The sequence below is a fragment of the Cyprinus carpio genome, chromosome B17, assembly GCF_018340385.1.
Source record: "Cyprinus carpio isolate SPL01 chromosome B17, ASM1834038v1, whole genome shotgun sequence".
Classification (NCBI taxonomy): domain Eukaryota; kingdom Metazoa; phylum Chordata; class Actinopteri; order Cypriniformes; family Cyprinidae; genus Cyprinus; species Cyprinus carpio.
This window is the reverse complement of record NC_056613.1, coordinates 11,504,509-11,525,175: the sequence shown is the minus strand read 5'-3', so window position 1 is coordinate 11,525,175 and position 20,667 is coordinate 11,504,509. Positions and strand designations below refer to the sequence as shown.

General features: G+C 36.4%; 1 protein-coding gene across 4 annotated transcripts in view; it reads right to left on the bottom strand.

The window, feature by feature from the left end:
• LOC109077378 (ras guanyl-releasing protein 3-like) overlaps positions 1–19,594 on the bottom strand; it is a 34,466-nt gene extending 14,872 nt beyond the window's left edge. For 2 of the 4 annotated variants that reach the window (XM_042742215.1, XM_042742212.1), the window contains exons 1-4: positions 19,346–19,534; positions 1,900–2,123; positions 975–1,077; positions 586–648 (exon numbers count right to left, since the gene is read on the bottom strand). In XM_042742215.1, the coding sequence (XP_042598149.1) occupies positions 586–648; positions 975–1,077; positions 1,900–1,969 (236 nt within the window). In that variant the 5' untranslated portion in view covers positions 1,970–2,123; positions 19,346–19,534. The other 2 variants (XM_042742213.1, XM_042742214.1) reach the window with 2 other exon arrangements.
• Positions 19,595–20,667: the final 1,073 nt, after the last annotated feature.

Below are 20,667 nucleotides of genomic sequence, written 5' to 3'. Positions count from 1 at the left end.
GTTTACAAAATTAAGTGTATGATGTCTAGAATTTTAAAATCAGTTCACATTTTATAAGTCGAGTAGTGTATTCCAGCCTTTAGATTTTAATTCCCAGATCATTACATAGTCTTGTATTTATTCTCAAAACAAATCCTGAAATCCTGAATAAAAGCCTGTGGTTTTGGTGGAGTGATAGATCTGAAAACTGGCAGGCAGATGTGAACAGAGAAGAAAGGAAAGGTTGCCTGAGGAGACATGCTTTGTGAATAATAGATGGATGAATCACTGAATCATTCTTTGCTGTGCACTAAAACACAAAATGTCCACTGTGGACAAATGTCGATCTGAAGGAGCGATGCCTGTCCTTGTGACATCATCACTCCTCATTCTGAGCGCAGGCGACAGTCACGCAGCCCCCGGAGAAAAAGAGGAAGAACAGAAGGGGAATAAAAAAACACAAAAACACTATATAATAGTCTCCTCACGACATGTTCTGTTGTTGCCTAGCAATGCAAATAAAACACCTTAAATAATTCAGAAGAGGAAACTCATGGGGAATAAATGGGTTGTTTATCTTGTTAAACGGAAGCTGTTTTTATTTACCTCATTAAATAGCAGATCTTCAGTCGTGTCCGCTGGCAGTCATCTCCCCGACAGTCACGATACGTGATAGAGAGTCAAGGAGCATTAAACATGTTGGAGAATGAATGGATGTATATGCACATACAGTATGCAGTGAAGGAATGGCATTGCATTACACAACATATCAATTCAAGTGGCATTTATATAAAAGAAGGATAGCAGAAGCACACCTTCAAGTTAAACATTTCACAAAAATAAGTTTTTGCATTAATGGCTAAGTAGCATCATTTTTTTGGAGATGCCACTTGGTATCTGCTGAGATCTAACACCAAACACTCTTAAAAACAGATATCTACTGAAACATCACACACAAGCCACACACTCACTCATACTTGACTGCCACAGGATATATAATCAGAAGTTTCCCAGCGAGCTCGGTGGAGGACACATACCAGCGATGCATCAGCAGAAGGGTTCTGGGAAGCTGATTTTCATGCAGCTCTCCTTCATCATCTATAACAGAAAGAGACAGTCACAGAAAGAGGGAGGAATATTATAAGATCGGATACAATACAACCATAATATAAATAATTTAAAAATAATCATAATAGGTCACACTTTACTTTAAGGTCCAGTTCTCACTATTAACAAACCATTTACTATGAAACTCCTAATTTGCTGCTTATTATTAGTTGGTAAAGTAGTTGTTAAGTTTAGGTACTGGGTAGGATTAGGGATGTACAGTAGAACATGGTCATGCAGCATATGTGCTTTATAAGTACTAATAAACAGTTAAACATGTTAATAATAGGCATGCTAATAAGCAATTAGTTAATAGAGAGACTTGGTTACCTAATAATATATTATAAGAAAAAAATAGAGCATGTGTAATGGAGAAAGGGAGGGTTACACATTTTTAGTATGGCTAGCAGCTCAAAAACATATGAGATACATATGATACATATATGAAAATTGATATAAAGACCTAACGGAGGATATCAGTAAACAATCAATAACATGGGTCAATAACATTGATCAGTAATTATACTGATCAATAAGAGCAGTAAGACTAGGAATTTTAAGTATGATCATTTATAGTTATTAGCAACTATGATTAAGCAAAACAGAGGTCATTAATCATATGCAATCACAGCAATCCATAATGGCATCAACCATGACCAATAACAGTGGTCAATTACTGATTATTATAGTCAATTAATGAATATGACCAATCATAAGATCTAGCAACTGAGCTAGTCTGAGAATGGTGTGAGAATCTGTTCAAAAAACATCAATCTGTTCACAAAATTATGAATCATTTTAGTGTTCACTCACCAAACGCATGAATGCAGGCTTCCAGCAGTAGCTCCAGAGAAGCAGCTTTCCCCAGCGTAAATGAACCCATGACCTCCTGTCCGACCTGACCTCACTGGGACAACTAGCTCTCTGCCATTAGGCAAGCCACCCTCTTTCTCTCTTCTTTTCTCTTCTCTTCTAAGTCTCTTCTCCTTTAAATGTGCTCAGTGTGCTCAGCAAAACAATGGTTGACTTGTGCCTCACTGCAGAAACAAACAAAACAGTGTCAATTATTAAAAAAAAAGTTAAAGAAATATTTTATGAAGCCTTCCACATGCTTGCACCGAGGGGCTTTTTGGTGAATGAACTGATGAGGCTTTATAATGAATGAACTGATGCTGTTCAGTAATCACCGCTTGATATAAAGTTTGTCAGCTGATCTTCGTCTTTTTCAGACTTTCGATGAATGCAGTAAAAAATAGGCCCTGAAACTCTTATTAAAAACGAGCGGAAGTGCTTAACCTTCAAGAATCTTTATCATCAACCTCAGGTGGTCAAACTAAACAAGCTATTTCATTTTCCATTCATTTTATATTGAGGCTAGTCATTTTTGCTAAATGTCCAAACCATGGATCTATGCCAGAACTTTGAGTAAATAAAGCTATCACTTAGGAAGAGCTCAAATATTTATTATTTATTAAATATTTAATAAATAATAATGTCTTACTATAACAAAAAAAGCAGTCAGTAAAAAATATCAAAATAGATTTAAAATATGAAAATGGATAGATTATTGTCTTCCCATTATGCTCCTTTTTGTGCTTTTTGCATTAAGAAGGATGTGCATAAAATAGTTGAATATAACAGTTAACTAATAAAAAATATTAAAATTTTTAGGTAAAGACAAAATTATTTTAACAAAAATCATTTGCATATCAATTTGACAGATTATGCCTAAATTGCTAGGTTAATTTCATGTTTAAAAATAATTTATCTAACACATTAAATAGATCCTACAAAAGGCAAACAAACCAAATAACATGGTATTTGTGCTTCAAATGCTTTAAAAAATAAACTAGCGGTATCCATAAAGTGCCTTTTGTATTTCGCCCTAACCCTTCTCTCCAAACCACATCAGCAGACAGACCTGCGTTAAAATTGAATTGTTTGACTGCTTTATTCTTCTATGAACTCCCTATGGCAGCTATCAATATTTCATCTCTCTGGCAGGAGCTCTGTTTGCATGACGCTACATCACACATCACGATTCCACACAGATGGCATGACATCATTCTGGCCCACTGAGCTGGACGTACACAACCTGATTAGAGTTTACATAAGATATAGTGTCTTAACTCATTAACACTTCTGAATGTGTGCGTGCCCACACGCAAAGGATAACTAGCCCTTCAAACTGCCACTAAATCTTGCTCCTCTTGTGTTGCTTTGTTTTATTTCTGTCTTAGGCTGTGATGTGTACATCAGTTTTCCGGATGACGTGTGTTTTTTCCTGAATCCTTTATCTATATAATCAAAACGGGCAGGGTAAGTGTGTTCCTGTGCACAAATAGCTAATAGATTAATTTTAGATTTGGGTTTATTTTTATTGCAGTGAAGATCAGAAAAGGTGCAATCTGAAGGATCAACAACAAATACAAACACTGGAAATCAAATCTAGCCATAACAACAACAACAACAAATGTGCACAGATGTTAAGCAGCTGCTTGTGACGGAGAAGGCTCGATTAATCTTGTGGGACCTTCAGTCGGCATCCTGGTCTTTGAAGTAAAACAGTCCCTGTGTGAAGTCATGTGTTCACGAGATACAAGGGCAAATGAGGTACCTGCGCTAACTCTGTTCGGAATTCATTGCCGTTGTCTTGGAGACGCCCTCTCATGATGTCATAAATGACCACAGCAAGTGAGGTGATGGAAGAGATGAAGGAATCTATGCGGGACATGCAAAATAACTGCAAAACCATCAGAAATCTCCATCCTGATCTACATGAAATGCATTTTAAAGTACACCTGCACCCAAAACAGATCCCTGGCCACAGAGATGAAGGGACCAGCGCCATGGTTATAAATATCTCAGTCTAATTTTCACCCTTCTCATCTGTGAGTTTGAGTGCTGACGGCTGGAACCTGTTCCGACTCGCCTCATCCAGACCAGCACACACAGAGACATCAGTTACACAACCATCACATGAAGCCAAATATATCAGATTTTTATGACTCAAGCTGTATAATATCCTGCATGATTTGAAATGCAGTGTGATATTCACAATGTCAGCAAAATTTAGCTCCTACATACGTCTAAATTTCATTAATGTAGAAATTACACTCTTAAATTTTAGACTAGCTCCATTACTGTGTTCCTGTGAGCAAATGCATTTCAAATCTTTCTCATACCCTTCTTTAGTTGCCAACCCGACTCAATATTTCAAAAAAAAAAAAAAAAAAAAATCCCTGCTGAATTATTTCTTATATTTCTGTGAAATGCTTTTATAAATAGATTTTGACCTTGTTGGAAATGTTGATTTTTTTTTTCTTTGTAACAGTGTTAAACAAACCAGCATCTTTCAGTTCTGACAGCATAGAGAAGGCATATACAAAATCAATGTCTTTTTGACCATGCACTACTGTCCAAAATTTATGAGTTAGTGACAGTAAAGATATTTATATTGTTAAAAAAGATCTTAGTTTCAACAAAAATATTAAGCAACACAACTGCTTTTAGCAGAAAATAATAAAAATAAGAAGATATTAATAATAATAATAAGAAAAAGAAATCTTGAGCACTAAATCAGCAATTTAGAATCATTTTCAAAGGACTGGAGTAATGGATGCTAAAAATTCAATTTAAGCATACTGAAATATAAACACATTTCACAATATTATCAAATGCAGTTTGCAGTGTTACTGAGCACAATCATTTTAGGGGTAGAGTATATGCTGGTACACTTCTAAAATCACAAATATATGCATTTAAAATTTACATTCTCTCTCTTTCTAGAAAATGGAGACTCATTCTGCACTACAGAGATTATCAAATCAAATGCTCTCTAGAATGAGAATGCCCTGACCTTGAATACCACCTGCCTCTTACTAGCTTGTAAAAAATTATGCTGATAACCATGATTGAACTACTTTTTTAAAGGGAAAAGACACCCTGTATGCCTCACCCAAATGTCTCATTTCAAAAGGAAACACATCAACACAGGAAAGAATACTGTGCTCATCAAGCTATTTAATGCTGTCTTTTAATGTGAGGTTAGAACAGCAGGAGTGCTACTTTTAATAGCACAAAACTGGAATAAACGGCCTCAGACAAGACCTAAATACCATCTAATATTCTCATAAATGCAAGAGCCCCAAAGAAGCTCTCGAAAATCAGAGCAAAACAGAGAGCGAGAGAATTACTCATTGAGAAAATGCAAGGACTCAGAACTTGAATGTGATGATGTCAGTAACATAAAGAGTGAGCACAGATCGAAGATGCTTTTCATAAATCTCACGCAAGAGCCAAAAACTCACTTTTACCTCATTCACTAACCCAAAATCTTCACATTGAGGACAGCGGTGTAAATCTGGCGGGTCAAGTGTAACTTCCAAAAGTGTCTGTGGTTTGAGGACAGGAGAACTCCTCTCTAGCAGAACAGATTGCGATCAGCTGACTGACACTATCCCACTGTCCTCCACGCCTGTTTGTAAACACCAACGCACATCAGACGGCCATATGACAGATCATCACAGCCAATCAGAGTGACAGAAGGGCTCAGAACACGAACAGGGGACAAGATGAATACAAAAGGGAGAGAAAGAGTGAGAAAGAGATACTGAGAAAGAGAGAGTGAAGAGGACATTTGAGAATCAAGCTAGAAGAGACATAAAATGAATAATAATAAATTAAGAGAAAAAGAGACTAAGAAAATGAAAAACAAAAAAGATATAGTCATAGAACTTAAGTTGGATATTTCTTATTGGCACTATGCTATAGACAAAAGCACTTCATATGATGTGAAATAAGGCAGGACAAGCAGGATAGAGTGTCTGGGTGAAAAGCAGATGCAGCAGATGTCTGTGTGTCTGGCAGCGAGAGAGGAACAGCTGCCCTCTACATCTGTGTGCCTGTAGTGAGATGAAGTCACTGGGTTCTCAGTGAACTGGACTGCAGCTGTTCAAAACCCAGACTCCTGCTGACCCTCAAGAAAGGTCACAGAAGTTAAGCATATCAGCATTTCTGTATGACTTAAGACTGATGTAGGCCATTTCACCTGCAGTTATTTCAGTGCAGGTGCTTCTTTTCAAACAGAATTCATTTCTACTGTATTTTTTTGTCCATTTTACCATTTATTTTTCTAGAAAAATGACAATTGTCATATAGAGAAAATTCCAAAAGTCTTTCCCAATTTCCTGACAATCATAGCTTACATGTGCATTAGTCAATATGTTGAAAATTAACTGTAAATGTTCAAGTTTGCAACCTTTTAGTGATATAATGCTGCTTTGTGTCACCAGTTTTCTGCCATTGTTGTTGTTTTTTGGAGAAAAATGCAGTCTACAAAAACAGTAAGAGTGTTGTATTTTTAAGAGAAGTCTCTTATATGCACCAAGGCTACATTTCTTTAATTAAAAATACAGAGAAAAAAGTAAGGTGAAATATTCTTATGAATTAAATGTTATTACAGTGCTTCATATTTTAATATATCTTAAAATGTAATTTATTCCTGTGATGGCGAAGGAAAATGGTTACATGATCCTTCAGAAATTATTCTAATATGCTGATCTGTTGCTTGAGTAATATTTCTTATTTATTTCACAATTTTGAATGGCAGAGTATATTATGAAAATTAAAGAAAAATATTTATGGTTTATGTCTGGCTTGCTGCCTGTTATTAGTTGAGCAATGGTTTAAAGAAAAAAAAAATGTAGCCGAACTCGAAACCACAGTCATGTCATTATCAAGTTTAATTCACAAGTACAGTGCACCCTTACAAAACATTAAGTGACCTTACTAACACTAAACTACAGTAAGAATTAGATCTACCTCTCTTCGTAGACAGTAATTATGATGAGGACCATGTCACAATATTCACATAGAGTTTCCACTGCTAATACAGACAAGAAAAGAAATGAGGATGCATGAATGCACGCACACAAGAACATTCACACACGCAGACAGAAAGCTCTCATGCATGTAAACACAAAGACGCAAACTCATATTGCTCCATTGAACCATTCACACAATGCCAGAGACCTGCAATCAGTAAATGAGTTACCTCCCCACAACCTCATTATCAAACAGTCATCTAAAGCTTCAGCCCACAGAGACGACAGCCGATTATCTCTGAAAGTCGCTCTATAAAGCCTGATTTACTACAGATGAACCTAGCAAACCCAAAACACAACACCACCAGCAGTTCTAAATCAGATCAGGGCCCCAGCCTGTGTACTTTTGAGATTTACATCTTTCAGTCAAATTATGAACCATGAATCATCCTGTCAGTACATCAATTATAGGATTTCGTCTAGAACTAGCAACTTGACTTCCCAAACTACAAGCTACTCATAAAGTAGTTAAATGGACAGTTCATCCAAAGTTGATATAATTTTTCCATCATTTATTCACCATCATGTTGTTCTAAACCCGAATGACTTGGAACACAAGAAGGGTTTTTTTTTTAAAGAATGTCAGTAACTGAACAGTTTTGGTTACCACTGACTGCAGCCACAGCAGTATTTATCTGGCAAAAAAATAGTGTGGAGATCATGTCAACTGTAACTGTGTGTCAAAAACAAAAACAAACAAAAAAAAAATCACAAAATATTTTGTTACACAAAAGGCGTAGCATGCTGCACAAGGACTTCCTGTGCAGGGAAATAAATCAGTGAATCATTTGAAGTTGCACATTTACTGTTTGAACAAACCAATTCACTAAAATGAACTGGACTTTTCAAAGAGGAATTCTATACAACAGATACAAGATATAACATGCTTGATTTTTGCCGTGGGCTTGTACAGTTTCGATTTGATTATAAAACAGTGATGCAGCATAACAGTGATCATGCTCCAATGCTACTTTTTGGAAAAAGTAGCTTGTTACTGGAAAATCAAGACCTTTACTTTTATATCTATGCATCTTGAAGATGTTTTTGTCCAAAGCAACATTGCATTCAATGGTATAATTAATCTGAAGCCAAACATAACTATGACCTTGAGCAGTGCTCTACTGTTTGAGCTACAGGAACCTCCAAATAAAATACTTTGAAACCAGTGTATCCACTTTCACACTACTGAAAAAGGTAGTATCACTGCTGCTTTTAGTCAGGTACTCTCCAACACTGAAGGGTACAGCATCCGTGCAAATGAAAAGGGAACAACACTTTGACAACTTTGGGTAACGTTTCTCTCTGAAACAGAGCTGCTAACATCCTGCCACATGCTGCAAAGGGACCGAGCAGGAACTAGAGTCTGTGTGTAACTGGCATATAGAAAAGGCTAAAACAAAGTAATTATCCAGAGGAACAAAAGAGGTGTATAATTCATAAAGCGGTGGCTGTCGCTTGTTCCTCACACTGAGCTGAAGCTTCCCCAACACCATGCATTTTTAAAGAGTCATGCTAATGCTAACCTACTTAAAAGTTATACCTTAACTTGACTGGTCTGTTGTTCAATCTGACATCTAGAGAAAGAGTTGATCTTTCTTGATGAGGACCTGGACAAGCTAAGATATTTCATGACACATTTGAAAAGCACAAAAATTATAACTCTAAAGTCTGGGATGCATCTGGCCTGAGAGCAACTGTTTTACCTCACGATCAGAAATCTGGATAAAAGGGAGGAATCTGTTACTGAATATATAGCTTTTGGCAATTGCAGCACATGACAGATGGGTTATTGAAAACAGTTTTACACTTCATTTAAAGGAACTGTCCAACCAAAAATGAAAATTGTATCAGGATTTATTCCCTGAAAATCTCAACGAACATGCATAAATTATGGCAAACACTTTTTTTTTTTTACCCAGGGTTTAGAAACCGGGGTCTAGGGGCCCCTTTGAGGGTTGCAATGGATTATTTGAAAGGAAATAAATAATTTTTTTAAAATGTATTTTTAAGGTTCTTCTAAATATCTTTGGAACAATAGTTATTATTTAAAATAAAATAAAATAAAAACATTACAAAAGTGTTTTTGAACTGAATTGAAAATGTTACTCTGTGGTTTACACATCTAATATTATAGCGTGCTGATAAAAGACACACTTAATAAAAAATAGTTTTCAGCTAATATTTTAATAAATTATTTTGGCTTCAAATACAGTAACAATATAAAATCCATTAAATTATAATATCATGCTTTTAATTTTTTTTTTTTATATTTAACATTATTAAACTATTAAAATGTTTAACATTATATATGCAGAGAGAAAGGGGAAGTGAATGGTTTATGTAATAATGAGACAGTGAATATTATGAGTTAAATCTCTGGACCCCAACACTGTGAAATTCAGCAAGGAGGCCTGCGAACACCATGTGGCACTAGTGAATGTGAGAAATATTCATTCTCGTTCCCTCTCTCTCTTTCTCCCACAGTTCACTGATGCAGATGAAGGGATTGTTTGTCTAAAAGGCGAATGGACTTCCTTCTATTCTGGCCTTTTTCCTGTCTGTGTAGCAGGCGTCCCTGTGCCAGGCTAAAAATACTCCAAAACACACCGTAAACTGAAGCCCGGCACACAGGAACCACGTCACAATACACACGCAGGAGGGGTGGCGGTGACCAGCAATCTGTCCTTTTGTGTGTGCAAAAGGGGGTGTGAGGGAAAGAAAAAGATCATGAGCGAAAGACAATAGTCAGGAGTGTTAGCAGTACTGTCTTTTTCTTTCTCCTCACCACTGCAGGTTAAATAAAGGCAGTTTGTTTTTTTCCAGTCAGTGGCTTTTGAACAGGATGTCATAGACACAGAGTGGATCTGCGTCACGTGGTTTCCGCCTCCCTCAAAATAATCAAGCCAGAGTAACTATAGCTTCAATAAACAGCATGACCTTGATCTGCTCTCAAATGAGAGCGTCAAAACAATTGCAAATACATCAAACTCTCGGCCCGAACAACAGCGTGGGACATTAACGGCATGTTCAAACAATGGATAACCCCAATTCTCAACTCTCTCTTTTGTTTAAAAGGCCCTCTATTCAAATGAGTGCCAGATATATTTAATATGACTACCATGTATAGAAATTCAGAGCCTATATTTCCAGCTTCCATTCTTTGAGGGGACAAGCCCCTCTGGTTACCATAGTGAGGAGAATTTATTCAGAGACAACAGGACTTCCCACCCAGCAGGGTGTCATTCAATTGGTGATATTTACGGGCAGGGATTACTCACAGTTAGGATCACCCACCCTCAGGCCCCACAAGTATGCCCTGTGAAAGCATGCATTTTCCCATCTATCTCTTTGGCCTGTTTTAGTGGGTCTGGTTGAGGTACAAGCTCTTAGATCTGTATGTGGTTTGTATACGCAAGAGTACATGGGTGAAGACAGGTTTCAGAACGGAAGAGCTTTGCACAAGTAATGGCTTGGTAACACTAAACATGCAACAGCTGAATTTAACTCCAGTTTCAGGTGAGTCTCACAGAACCACTGAATGATCAAAGCTCTTACCTCAGGACTGCAATACAGTGAGATATATTTTTAATTCTCACCTGTTCAGGACAGGTGTGTGTCATTGAAAATGACATTTTGGTGAAGAACTCCTCCTCATCTAATGCACAAATACTATATAGGCACTTGAAGTATTATAGTGGCATTTGATGGAGCTTTGACATATATCAAGGTACTGAATGTGCTTTCCATATTCATGTACCAGATTATTTATATGGCACTTAAAAAATCTGTCCAACACAAATAACAATAATTAACTTGTCTTTAATGTCTTAATTGTTTCTCACAGACATCAAAGAGATCAACTGGACAGCAAACTGAATATATTCTCTGATTTCTCGGTAAAGAGGCATGTCAAATTACTGGGAGTTTAGGAAAGTTCTCAGCAATGTTGCATACTGCACATTTATATTTTCCAAGTTACTTAAGTTTGCAATTAAAAGAGTTTGATATGAACCCACACATTTCTCATCACATTATTTGAAATCCACAAGATTTGGGCTTTGATAACATAAATCACATATATCTTAGCACTCTAAACTCTTACTGTAGCTATATCAACTAATTTATTTTCATTTTTATAAAGGATATTTTAGTAGAAACATTTCTTAACTTTATTAAGTATCTTATTATTACGGCAACCTGGTACATTTGGAGGCAGACTTATTGGTACTTTTTTGTTAGTAATCAACTTAATCTCTGAACATTTTGAAATTTAGGCTGATGATACACGGGGGGAACTTTCTGAGCAATTTTGCCGTGTAACTTTGGTTAATGTTGACATCAATGGCCAACCAAGTAAGACACAGAGCCCACGACCAATATAAAGTATCCAGATAGGAATTTGTTACCCATTCTCTGTGGGAAAGTGCCTAGGAAACATTGTTCAAAAAAAGTTGTCTGGCAAAATTGCTCAAAAAGTTGCCCTGCGTATCATCAGCTTAACTGTATTACAGCATAAATTCCAATATTTTAGTGAACACAGCACTGACTTCACATCACAATATGCAGTGTTGGGTAAGTTACTTTCAAAAAGTAATTAATTACTATTACTAATTACATCATCAATTTTGTATTTTAATTACTTTACTAATTACTCTGTCTGAAAAGTAACTTAGTTACTCAGTAAGTAACTTAATTATTCACATCACTAATTAGCCTACATCTTAAAATCCCTATAAACCTTAATAGAAATTAAACTCTTTATTCTTTCAATTTGAGTCAAACATAGAATAGTTTAGCCTTTTAGCTTTAAAACAACTGTAATACTTAAACATTTTTATAAAAAAAAGTAAACTTCTTTGGTTAACAAATAGAAATACTCTGAATAATAACACCTGATTAACAAAAAAGCTTAAGAAAAGTTAAACAATACATTTCAGTTTGGCAAGATGTTCAGGAAAAGCCCAACTAATAAAATCCGTACAGGTTTATGTAAAAATAACACATTAACTAATGTCGGTAAGTATAAATTACATAAATGATCTTCTTTGCTGAATAAATCAGTGTCAGATCGCGCTGTTCTTCTGAAGTAAATTCCTCATAGCAGGACTTCTTTCAAATACTTAGTAACGTGTTACACCCAACACTGGTAATAATAAACTTTATTTCCAGACCCAGAGGGATCCATAGTACAATACAAAAACACATACATAGGGAAAAAATAAATAAATAAAATAATAATAAATATACAAGAAGTAAAAATAGACCCTCCACAGTGTTCAGTGTCTAACATACAGACATGTACACCAATGGTTCCACAGTCTGGACGAAAATCTTACAGAACTTCGTCTAGGGTTAGCCAACACAGCAATTAGGTAATTTTTTGACTCAGACACCCTACCCATAAATCTAAACATTAAGTTACGCAAGACTGCAGCACAGGTTGGTACCCCAGCACTAACAAACATATGGCTTGCACTGGAGTCTCTTGGAACTCTTAGCAGCAGCCTCATGCTGTCATTATAAGCCACTGTGAGCTTTCTAATGCTATCTTGCTTATAACGGCACCAAAGATAGGCAGTATACAACGGTGTACAGTATGTTCTAAAAAGTGAAATCTTCACAGGAACAGAGCACATACTAAACTTACGACACAACATGTTCGCTTGCACATACAGCTTACGACGCTGCCTATAAATATCCTTGTCATCAGACAGGTCATTTGCAATAATATGGCCAAGATATGTAATATCTGTGCATACATCAAGTACAGTACCAGATAGATAAAAATCAGGAAAATGACAATGTTTATCATCTCTACTTCTTATAGTCATAATTTTACTCTTTTTTGGATTATACTTTATATCAAAATCTACACCATACTGTGTGCATAGTCTCAAAAGCTGTTGTATACCAGCACTATATGGGCTAAAGATGACCAAGTCATCAGCGTACATAAGGTGATTAATTAGTGAGTCACCAACCCTACAACCTGTACCACAAGCATTTAAAATCATAGACAAATCATTCATATACATTCATATAATATGTGAACAGTTCAGTGAATCATCATTAAATGACGAAGTAGGCCATAGCAACACTGAAGGACACTTGTCCTTCCTCTATCTCTTTTTTTTCTCTAAACGTGTATGCACATTGTGTGTGTGTGTGACACTAGCAGTGGTTTTTCTGTCCTCCTTCCAGTTCATTCAAAAGGGATGCAGATCATCTTGTTTCATCTCATCAAGTCTAAAAAAGAACCAGCTAAACACAAACAATGAGCACATATCCTGCTCCGCCAACACAGTTTGTTTCACACTCTGACAGTGTTGGTTTTAAACAGCTACGAGGACATTAGCATTGGGCTATTGTTACTGATGTGTGCTGTGTAAGTAGACAAGAACACAGCGTATAAAACCTCTTCATGAAGTACTGACATTCCATCACCGTTCTGAAAAAGCTGTTTCAGAATAATAAATGTGAAAAGACTGTTTTATATTTAAGTTAGGGTGACCATATTTTAGTTTTCCAAAAAGATTACTGTGGGTGCAGGTGGGTGCAGGTGGGGCGGGGGGCTGAGATGTGGTTGATTGGTGGTTAAAGTAATGCCAAAAGCACCCAAAGTAACGCAATCCCAAATATCAAAACTCAAAATATGTAATTTCCATACCTAAAATACATATTTTACAGTCACTGTTATGCATATCGATCATAAACACAGCTAAAAAGCTTCCTACCAGTGGCCCTTCCTCACAAAACTTAACATCTAGCACAGTTTTATAATAGGTAGAATCAGGGCCGTAGCTAGGGTTCTGGGGCCCTGTTTGAAATCGTGTAAATGGCACAAATAAATAAACAGAACAAAGATAGAAATTAAGTTTTTTAGGCATTCAGGTACAGAAACTGAAAAATCTAATGTAAAAAAGCATTGCATAGTCTTCATTGTATAAATTAAATATAGATTAGGCTAGTTCTTGTTAAAACTAAAAATGTATTCAGTCAAGAGCAGTGAGTGATTTTCTTTCTTTTATTTTCTTGGATTAACATTAAGGACAAAGTGTCACTTTAAGGACACTGACACAGCAGTGGGAACCTTTATTCTAGTAAAGGCCCTGGGTAGAATGCAAAATGTTTTAATATAAGCATTTCAGTCAAATGTAATGTTATGCAACATTTCAAACCCACGGGGGAAAATCAACCCATGGCAACAGTTTAAAAGTACAAACCCGATTCCAAAAAAGTTGGGACACTGTACAAATTGTGAGTAAAAAAGGAATGGAATAATTTACAAATCTCATAAACTTATATTTTATTCACAATAGAATATAGATAACATATCAAATGTTGAAAGTGACGACATTTTGAAATGTCATGCCAAATATTGGCTCATTTTGGATTTCATGAGAGCTACGCATTCCAAAAAAGTTGGGACAGGTATCAATAAGAGGCCGGAAAAGTTAAATGTACATATTAGGAACAGCTGGAGGACCAATTTGCAACTTATTAGGTCAATTGGCAACATGATTGGGTATAAAAAGAGTCTCTCAGAGTGGCAGTGTCTCTCAGAAGTCAAGATGGGCAGAGGATCACCAATTCCCCCGATGCTGCGGTGAAAAATAGTGGAGCAATATCAGAAAGGAGTTTCTCAGAGAAAAATTGCAAAGAGTTTGAAGTTATCATCATCTACAGTGCATAATATCATCCAAAGATTCAGAGAATCTGGAACAGTCTCTGTGCCTAAAGGTCAAGGCCGGAAAACCAAGGCTCATTTAAAATGGACTGTGGCAAAGTGGAAAACTGTTCTGTGGTCAGACGAATTAAAATGTGAAGTTCTTTTTGGAAAACTGGGACGCCATGTCATCCTGACTAAAGAGTACAAGGACAACCCAAGTTGTTATCAGCACTCAGTTCAGAAGCCTGCATCTCTGATGGTATGGGGTTGCATGAGTGCATGTGGCAAGGGCAGCTTACACATCTGGAAAGGCACCATCAATGCTGAAAGGTATATCCAAGTTCTAGAACAACATATGCTCCCATCCAGACGCTGTCTCTTTCAGGGAAAACCTTGCATTTTCCAACATGACAATGCCAGACCACATACTGCATCAATTACAACATCATGGCTGCGTAGAAGAAGGATCCGGGTACTGAAATGGCCAGCCTGCAGTCCAGATCTTTCACCCATAGAAAACATTTGGCACATTAAAAAGAGGAAGATGCGACAAAGAAGACCTAAGACAGTTGAGCAACTAGAAGCCTGTATTAGACAAGAATTGCACAACATTCCTATTCCTAAACTTGAGCAACTTGTCTCCTCAGTCCCAAGACGTTTGCAGATTGTTATAAAAAGAAGAGGGGATGCCACACAGTGGTAAACATGGACTGGTCCCAACTTTTTTGAGATGTGTTGATGCCATGAAATTTAATATCAACTTATTTTTCCCTTAAAATGATACATTTTCTCAGTTTAAACATTTGATATGTTATCTATATTGTATTCTGAATAAAATATTGAAATTTGAAACTTCCACATCATTGCACTCTGTTTTTATTCACAATTTGTACAGTGTCCCAACTTTTTTGGAATCGGGTTTGTAGCCCAGGATCAGTTTGCTGCTCAACAGATCCTGAGCTCAGTGGCAAATATCTTCCTTTTCACAGAGCGTGCGTGATTGCAAAATCGAAAATAAAGAAAATCACAAAAACGGGCGATAATGGTCAGAAATTCAGCGGAAGCAGGATTAAGAAAACAATCCCTCACATGGCTTTAATACAAAAATGCACACAATAAATGGCAACTATAAAAAAGCCGAATCCTGGACATTTTGGGCAAATTAGAAATCCTGGCCGGATGCATTTTTTAGGTCCAAAAAGAGGACATGTCTGGGAATAAGAGGACGTATGTTAATATCTTTGATGAAACCATGACTCCTTGTCTAAGAATCCAGTTTACCAAACATTTACTTGGATTTCACAGAAACATTTTTAGAAATTCCTTGAAACGTCTAACTGAGATGTTGAACTGCTCAGCCCCCGGATTGTTTTGTTGTTCAGTAATCATGACTAACACATTTATCCAGACAAAACACTTCCATGTAACTTTTGTCTTCTATTTTATGGAAGTCTTGGGTAATATTACACATTGTAAATACCTGATAAACATGTTGTGTCTTTTCGTGGTGGTAGATTTTGTGGCTCTAATGAAAGCTGTAGCTAATGTGTGACTGAGTGTATTCATGCATGCTGTCTGAATATGAGGAAATGGTACAGGTGTACTTTACATACATATAACCCTGCATTAGGCTTGCGCTGAATGACACAAGCAGTAACTTTTGACTGAATCGATGACAGCTGAAACAGAGGACAGGACACAGAAGCTACTGAAAGACTGATCCAGGATCAGGGATCAAACATTTCTTAAGTTAAGTGCTTTTTGATGTAATTCACTGCCATCTGATTCAACTGTAGGAAATGTGTGAAGACTAGAGTGGAAGATTGAGGAAATTAAAAATAACACTGTTTCCTCATATTGTGATCAATTCATTGGTGCATGTCATTTCAAAGAAAAAATAGTTTTTCTTCACCACCACCACCACCACCTTAAATCAAAATATAATAACTTTCATTTTTAATGAAACAATTTTCATTTTTCTGCTGACATCACATAGGTTGTGTGGCAATTGGATAAATTTAACCAATAGCCAAACTTGAATACGGTCTAGTAATTTAGCATAACATCACTTGCTTACCAATGGATCTTCTGCAGTGAAGGGGTGCCGTCAGAATGAGAGTCCAAACAGCTGATAAAAGCATGAATCATAGTAATAAATGAACATTTTGTAAAGGTAAAAGCTGCGTGTTTGTAATAAACAAATCCTTCAAGACTTTAAACCATTGCTTACAGCTAAAAAAACAGTCCCTTACCCAAAATACTGCTTTCTCCTGTGAATAAATTGTCTTGCCTGAATCAGGAGAGAAATATGCACTGGTCAAGTACCTTTTAAAACCGAAAAGATTTCTAAACAAATATTTCAGTGGATTTTGATGTGAGAGGATAACAGGGATGGACTTTTTCACTGGAGAAAGAGTTATAATGGGTTATAGACAGAAGCGACAGTTTACAGTGAAAACGCCATTCCATCTTAAAAACTTTACAAGACGTTAATTGATGGACTTTACTACTACTTTATGTCTATTGTTGGTTTGTTTTTATCAGCTACTTGGGCTCTCATTCTGACGGCACCCATTCACTGCATAGGATCTGGTTCATTGGTGAACAAACAATGCAGGGCTGATTTACGTACACATGTATTGACCACATCAGCAAAGAAAAACTTTGTGAATATACTTTCACAAGGTAAGTTACAGAATCACTCTGATATGGACAGAATACAAGCACATGCAAGCACATACGCAGCAGGACGCAAAAACACATTGACACGCTTGCTCTATAAATAGTCTGCCATTTTACTGGCTCACAACCGTACTGCAAATAACACCGATAAGAGAAAGATGGTTTAGAAATAGAAACAGCAGGTAAAAAGGCACTATGAAAAAAAATAAACGAAACAGCATATTAGGGAGAGTATGTAGTAGATTGAGACAGTGAGGAAGAACCATCCATGTTACAGACACCTGCCTACACTTGCCGTCATAGACTCATGTGTAACTGCAGAAACAACAGCTCTGTGAATGAGTGTGTGTGTTCAGCAAATACATGAGTGCTAATGTGTCAACAGAGCTTAAATATTACTGTCCCACAGATTATCAGCACACTGAGCAAAGAGATGAAATAAGAACAGAGAAGGTTATTATTTACACCTTGATTACCAAGGCAACTAAATGCTGACTTCTATTGTTTGTATAGGAAGTTTAATAACTAAATGTTAATTATAATCCTAAAAAACAACATTATTTACAATATTTATCAATGTTAAAAATTCATAATTTAGACCTTTGAGTACCTTATTTGACAAACATAGTCATTGATTCAAAGAGAGAAGCTGTTGTACAACAGTAATTCAACATCCTGTAATTCAAATTTAGATGTTCACGTGCTCATATAATGACTTAATACTGCACAGGAAAACATACAAGGACTGTTAAGAGACACTGGACTTGTGGCCAGCTCTGAATAAACAAGCAACAGGTTAATGCTGCAGTATACAGGACCTCTTCTCAGCTATTTGCTATATGGAAAACTTTATGAAACGATGATGAATAACTGTGATTTTTCCATTAATGCATTAACTTGAAACACGGAAACGGTAAATAAAACCAGTGAGAGTGAGCTGCTGAGCTAAACTGAAAGAGAGAAAGCATGCATGCATGTGTTGGAAAGAAAAAGTCAGTGTGTATCCATGTGTGCGAGTGGGATTCAGAGAGAACGTAGATATCCTTGGGCCACGATCGTCCCTGTGACTTATGAACAAAAGTTGAAACTACAACAACATTTGCAATGCAGCATTTGAGCAGACTGCAATGTGGACTGACTAAAATCAGCATTATGTCCCCGCAATGCTTTGCAGGAAATTGTGTGTATGTTAATATACGTTAATACACCGAAGAATTTATATATACACACATGCATACACACACACACATATATATATATATATATATATATATATACACACACACACACACACACGCACATGTACACATAAAATTAATCAACAATATTATTTTTTTTTTACATTACTTTTATAAATGTCTGTCTTAAAATAATAAAAAATAATATATATTACATTTTTAACAATGTATATAGAATTCATATAACAGATTTTATGTTTTTTTTTACTGTATTTACTTTATGATATATAGAATTTATAGAATAAAAAATATAAATATAACCATATCACCAAAACTTTTGTCTAAAACATATTGCTTACAAATTGAAAAGAATATATGCACAAAATCACATCTGCATACAATACACACAATCTCTGCACAACATGATGGTCAGACTGACCCACTATCTACTAACAGACACTGACCAGCCCTGTGATCATCTAGACTGACAAATAAATATCAGTGTTTCCCGAACTCCGGCTCCGATTATCACACAAACACGACAAAACATGATACACCACCAGAAAAGTTTGTGACCTTGGAATTCCTCTGTCAAATCTCTCTGGCTGCAACATGTTTGTGTTGAGAATGTAAAGTAGCCTTCTGTACTCTTCAGGTGATCACAGTAACACCATCTGACTACAGACTACACACATTTTGATTGTGCAGAGTGTGTGAACTGCATGATCAAACCAAACTAATGTCCAACACGCCACGGTTTATCATTAGTTTGTGTATAACCACTGAACCACAGGCTTTAAAAAGGAGTGACAGTCTGTTATGTGATCAAATGAAAGAGATCTTACCTGCCTGTGCAGATCACTGGAGCTCTTTTGACTCAGCATATATGTGAATCATGCAGCGAATCTCTCTGCAAGTTCATGCCTCCCTTAACAAGAAAGAAAGAAAGAAGGAAAGTATTGCATATGAGATGCACCCAGATCAAAGCGCACACAATCAACAACAGTGTGGTGTGCAAGAGCCAAGCATGTGATACTGACCCCACACAGATGCACGCTGCCTCTCTCCTCCCTTTGCTTTCTCTGGCCCTCCCCCTTCACTTCCACTCCTCTTTCACTCAGTCCCACCCCTCACTTCCCTTTGCTCTGTCTCTTTTCGCTCCATCAATCAATCATTCTGTACCTTTCTTTCCTCTCCACCTCTCTCTCTCTGTCTCTCTCTCACTTTGTCTCTCCTCTTTTCTCTCCTTCTTTCACTCATTCTTTAACTTTCACACACACACACACACAAACAAACAAACATACATATACATATACACACACACACACACAGTTCCAGTACATAAATTTGACAATAACAAGCAGAAAGTAAAGGCATCCATGCTGGATTGCCCTTGAGCTAGTCTTGACAACTAATCTTTAGTGAGAAGCAGGCTACTGTATAGCAATTGTATTAGATTATGATGGCATGGTAATATTGATAAATATATTTATATATACTATATAAGTACTATGCTCATATACCATGGTATTATGTACAAAAGTAATAAATGGTTTATCTCAGCTCACCTGTTTTGTTAGATGATTTCTAGTTTCCCTCTCAGGTCGGTTCACTGCCTTGCTTTTGTGTGCTTTGAAAAAAAATATTTACAGGAAAACTGAGTAAAGAAATGCAAATATTATATAATAAATACTAAAATATTCTTAAGACATGCAAATAGATCAGTGGACATTAAATATTGATTTCATGATCAATTACAATGTATAAAACTCGACATAGGAACAAGATCAACACAGAGACAATACAACAGCAGTATACAAGTCAAATTATGTAAGGTTTATATTAACACGTATATTAAGATGTATATTAACAAATATGCACAAATATGCAGACACAACAAGCAAGCCATTAATAAAAAAAATTACTTTTCCGAAAACTATCAACATGTCTCTGCTACTGTGAAAGTCTCACCACTTGTTTTGAGCTACCTCCTGACAACATTTACTTGACCAATGGCGTGGACTGTGGGCGTGGCTATATATTTGTTTGACCAATGGCTGATGGGGCGTATTTGTGGCAATTATGTTTATATTTTCAGTCCCATTTACCCCAATATGAAAATTCTGTCATTAATTACTCACCCTCATGTCGTTCCAAAACCGTAGAC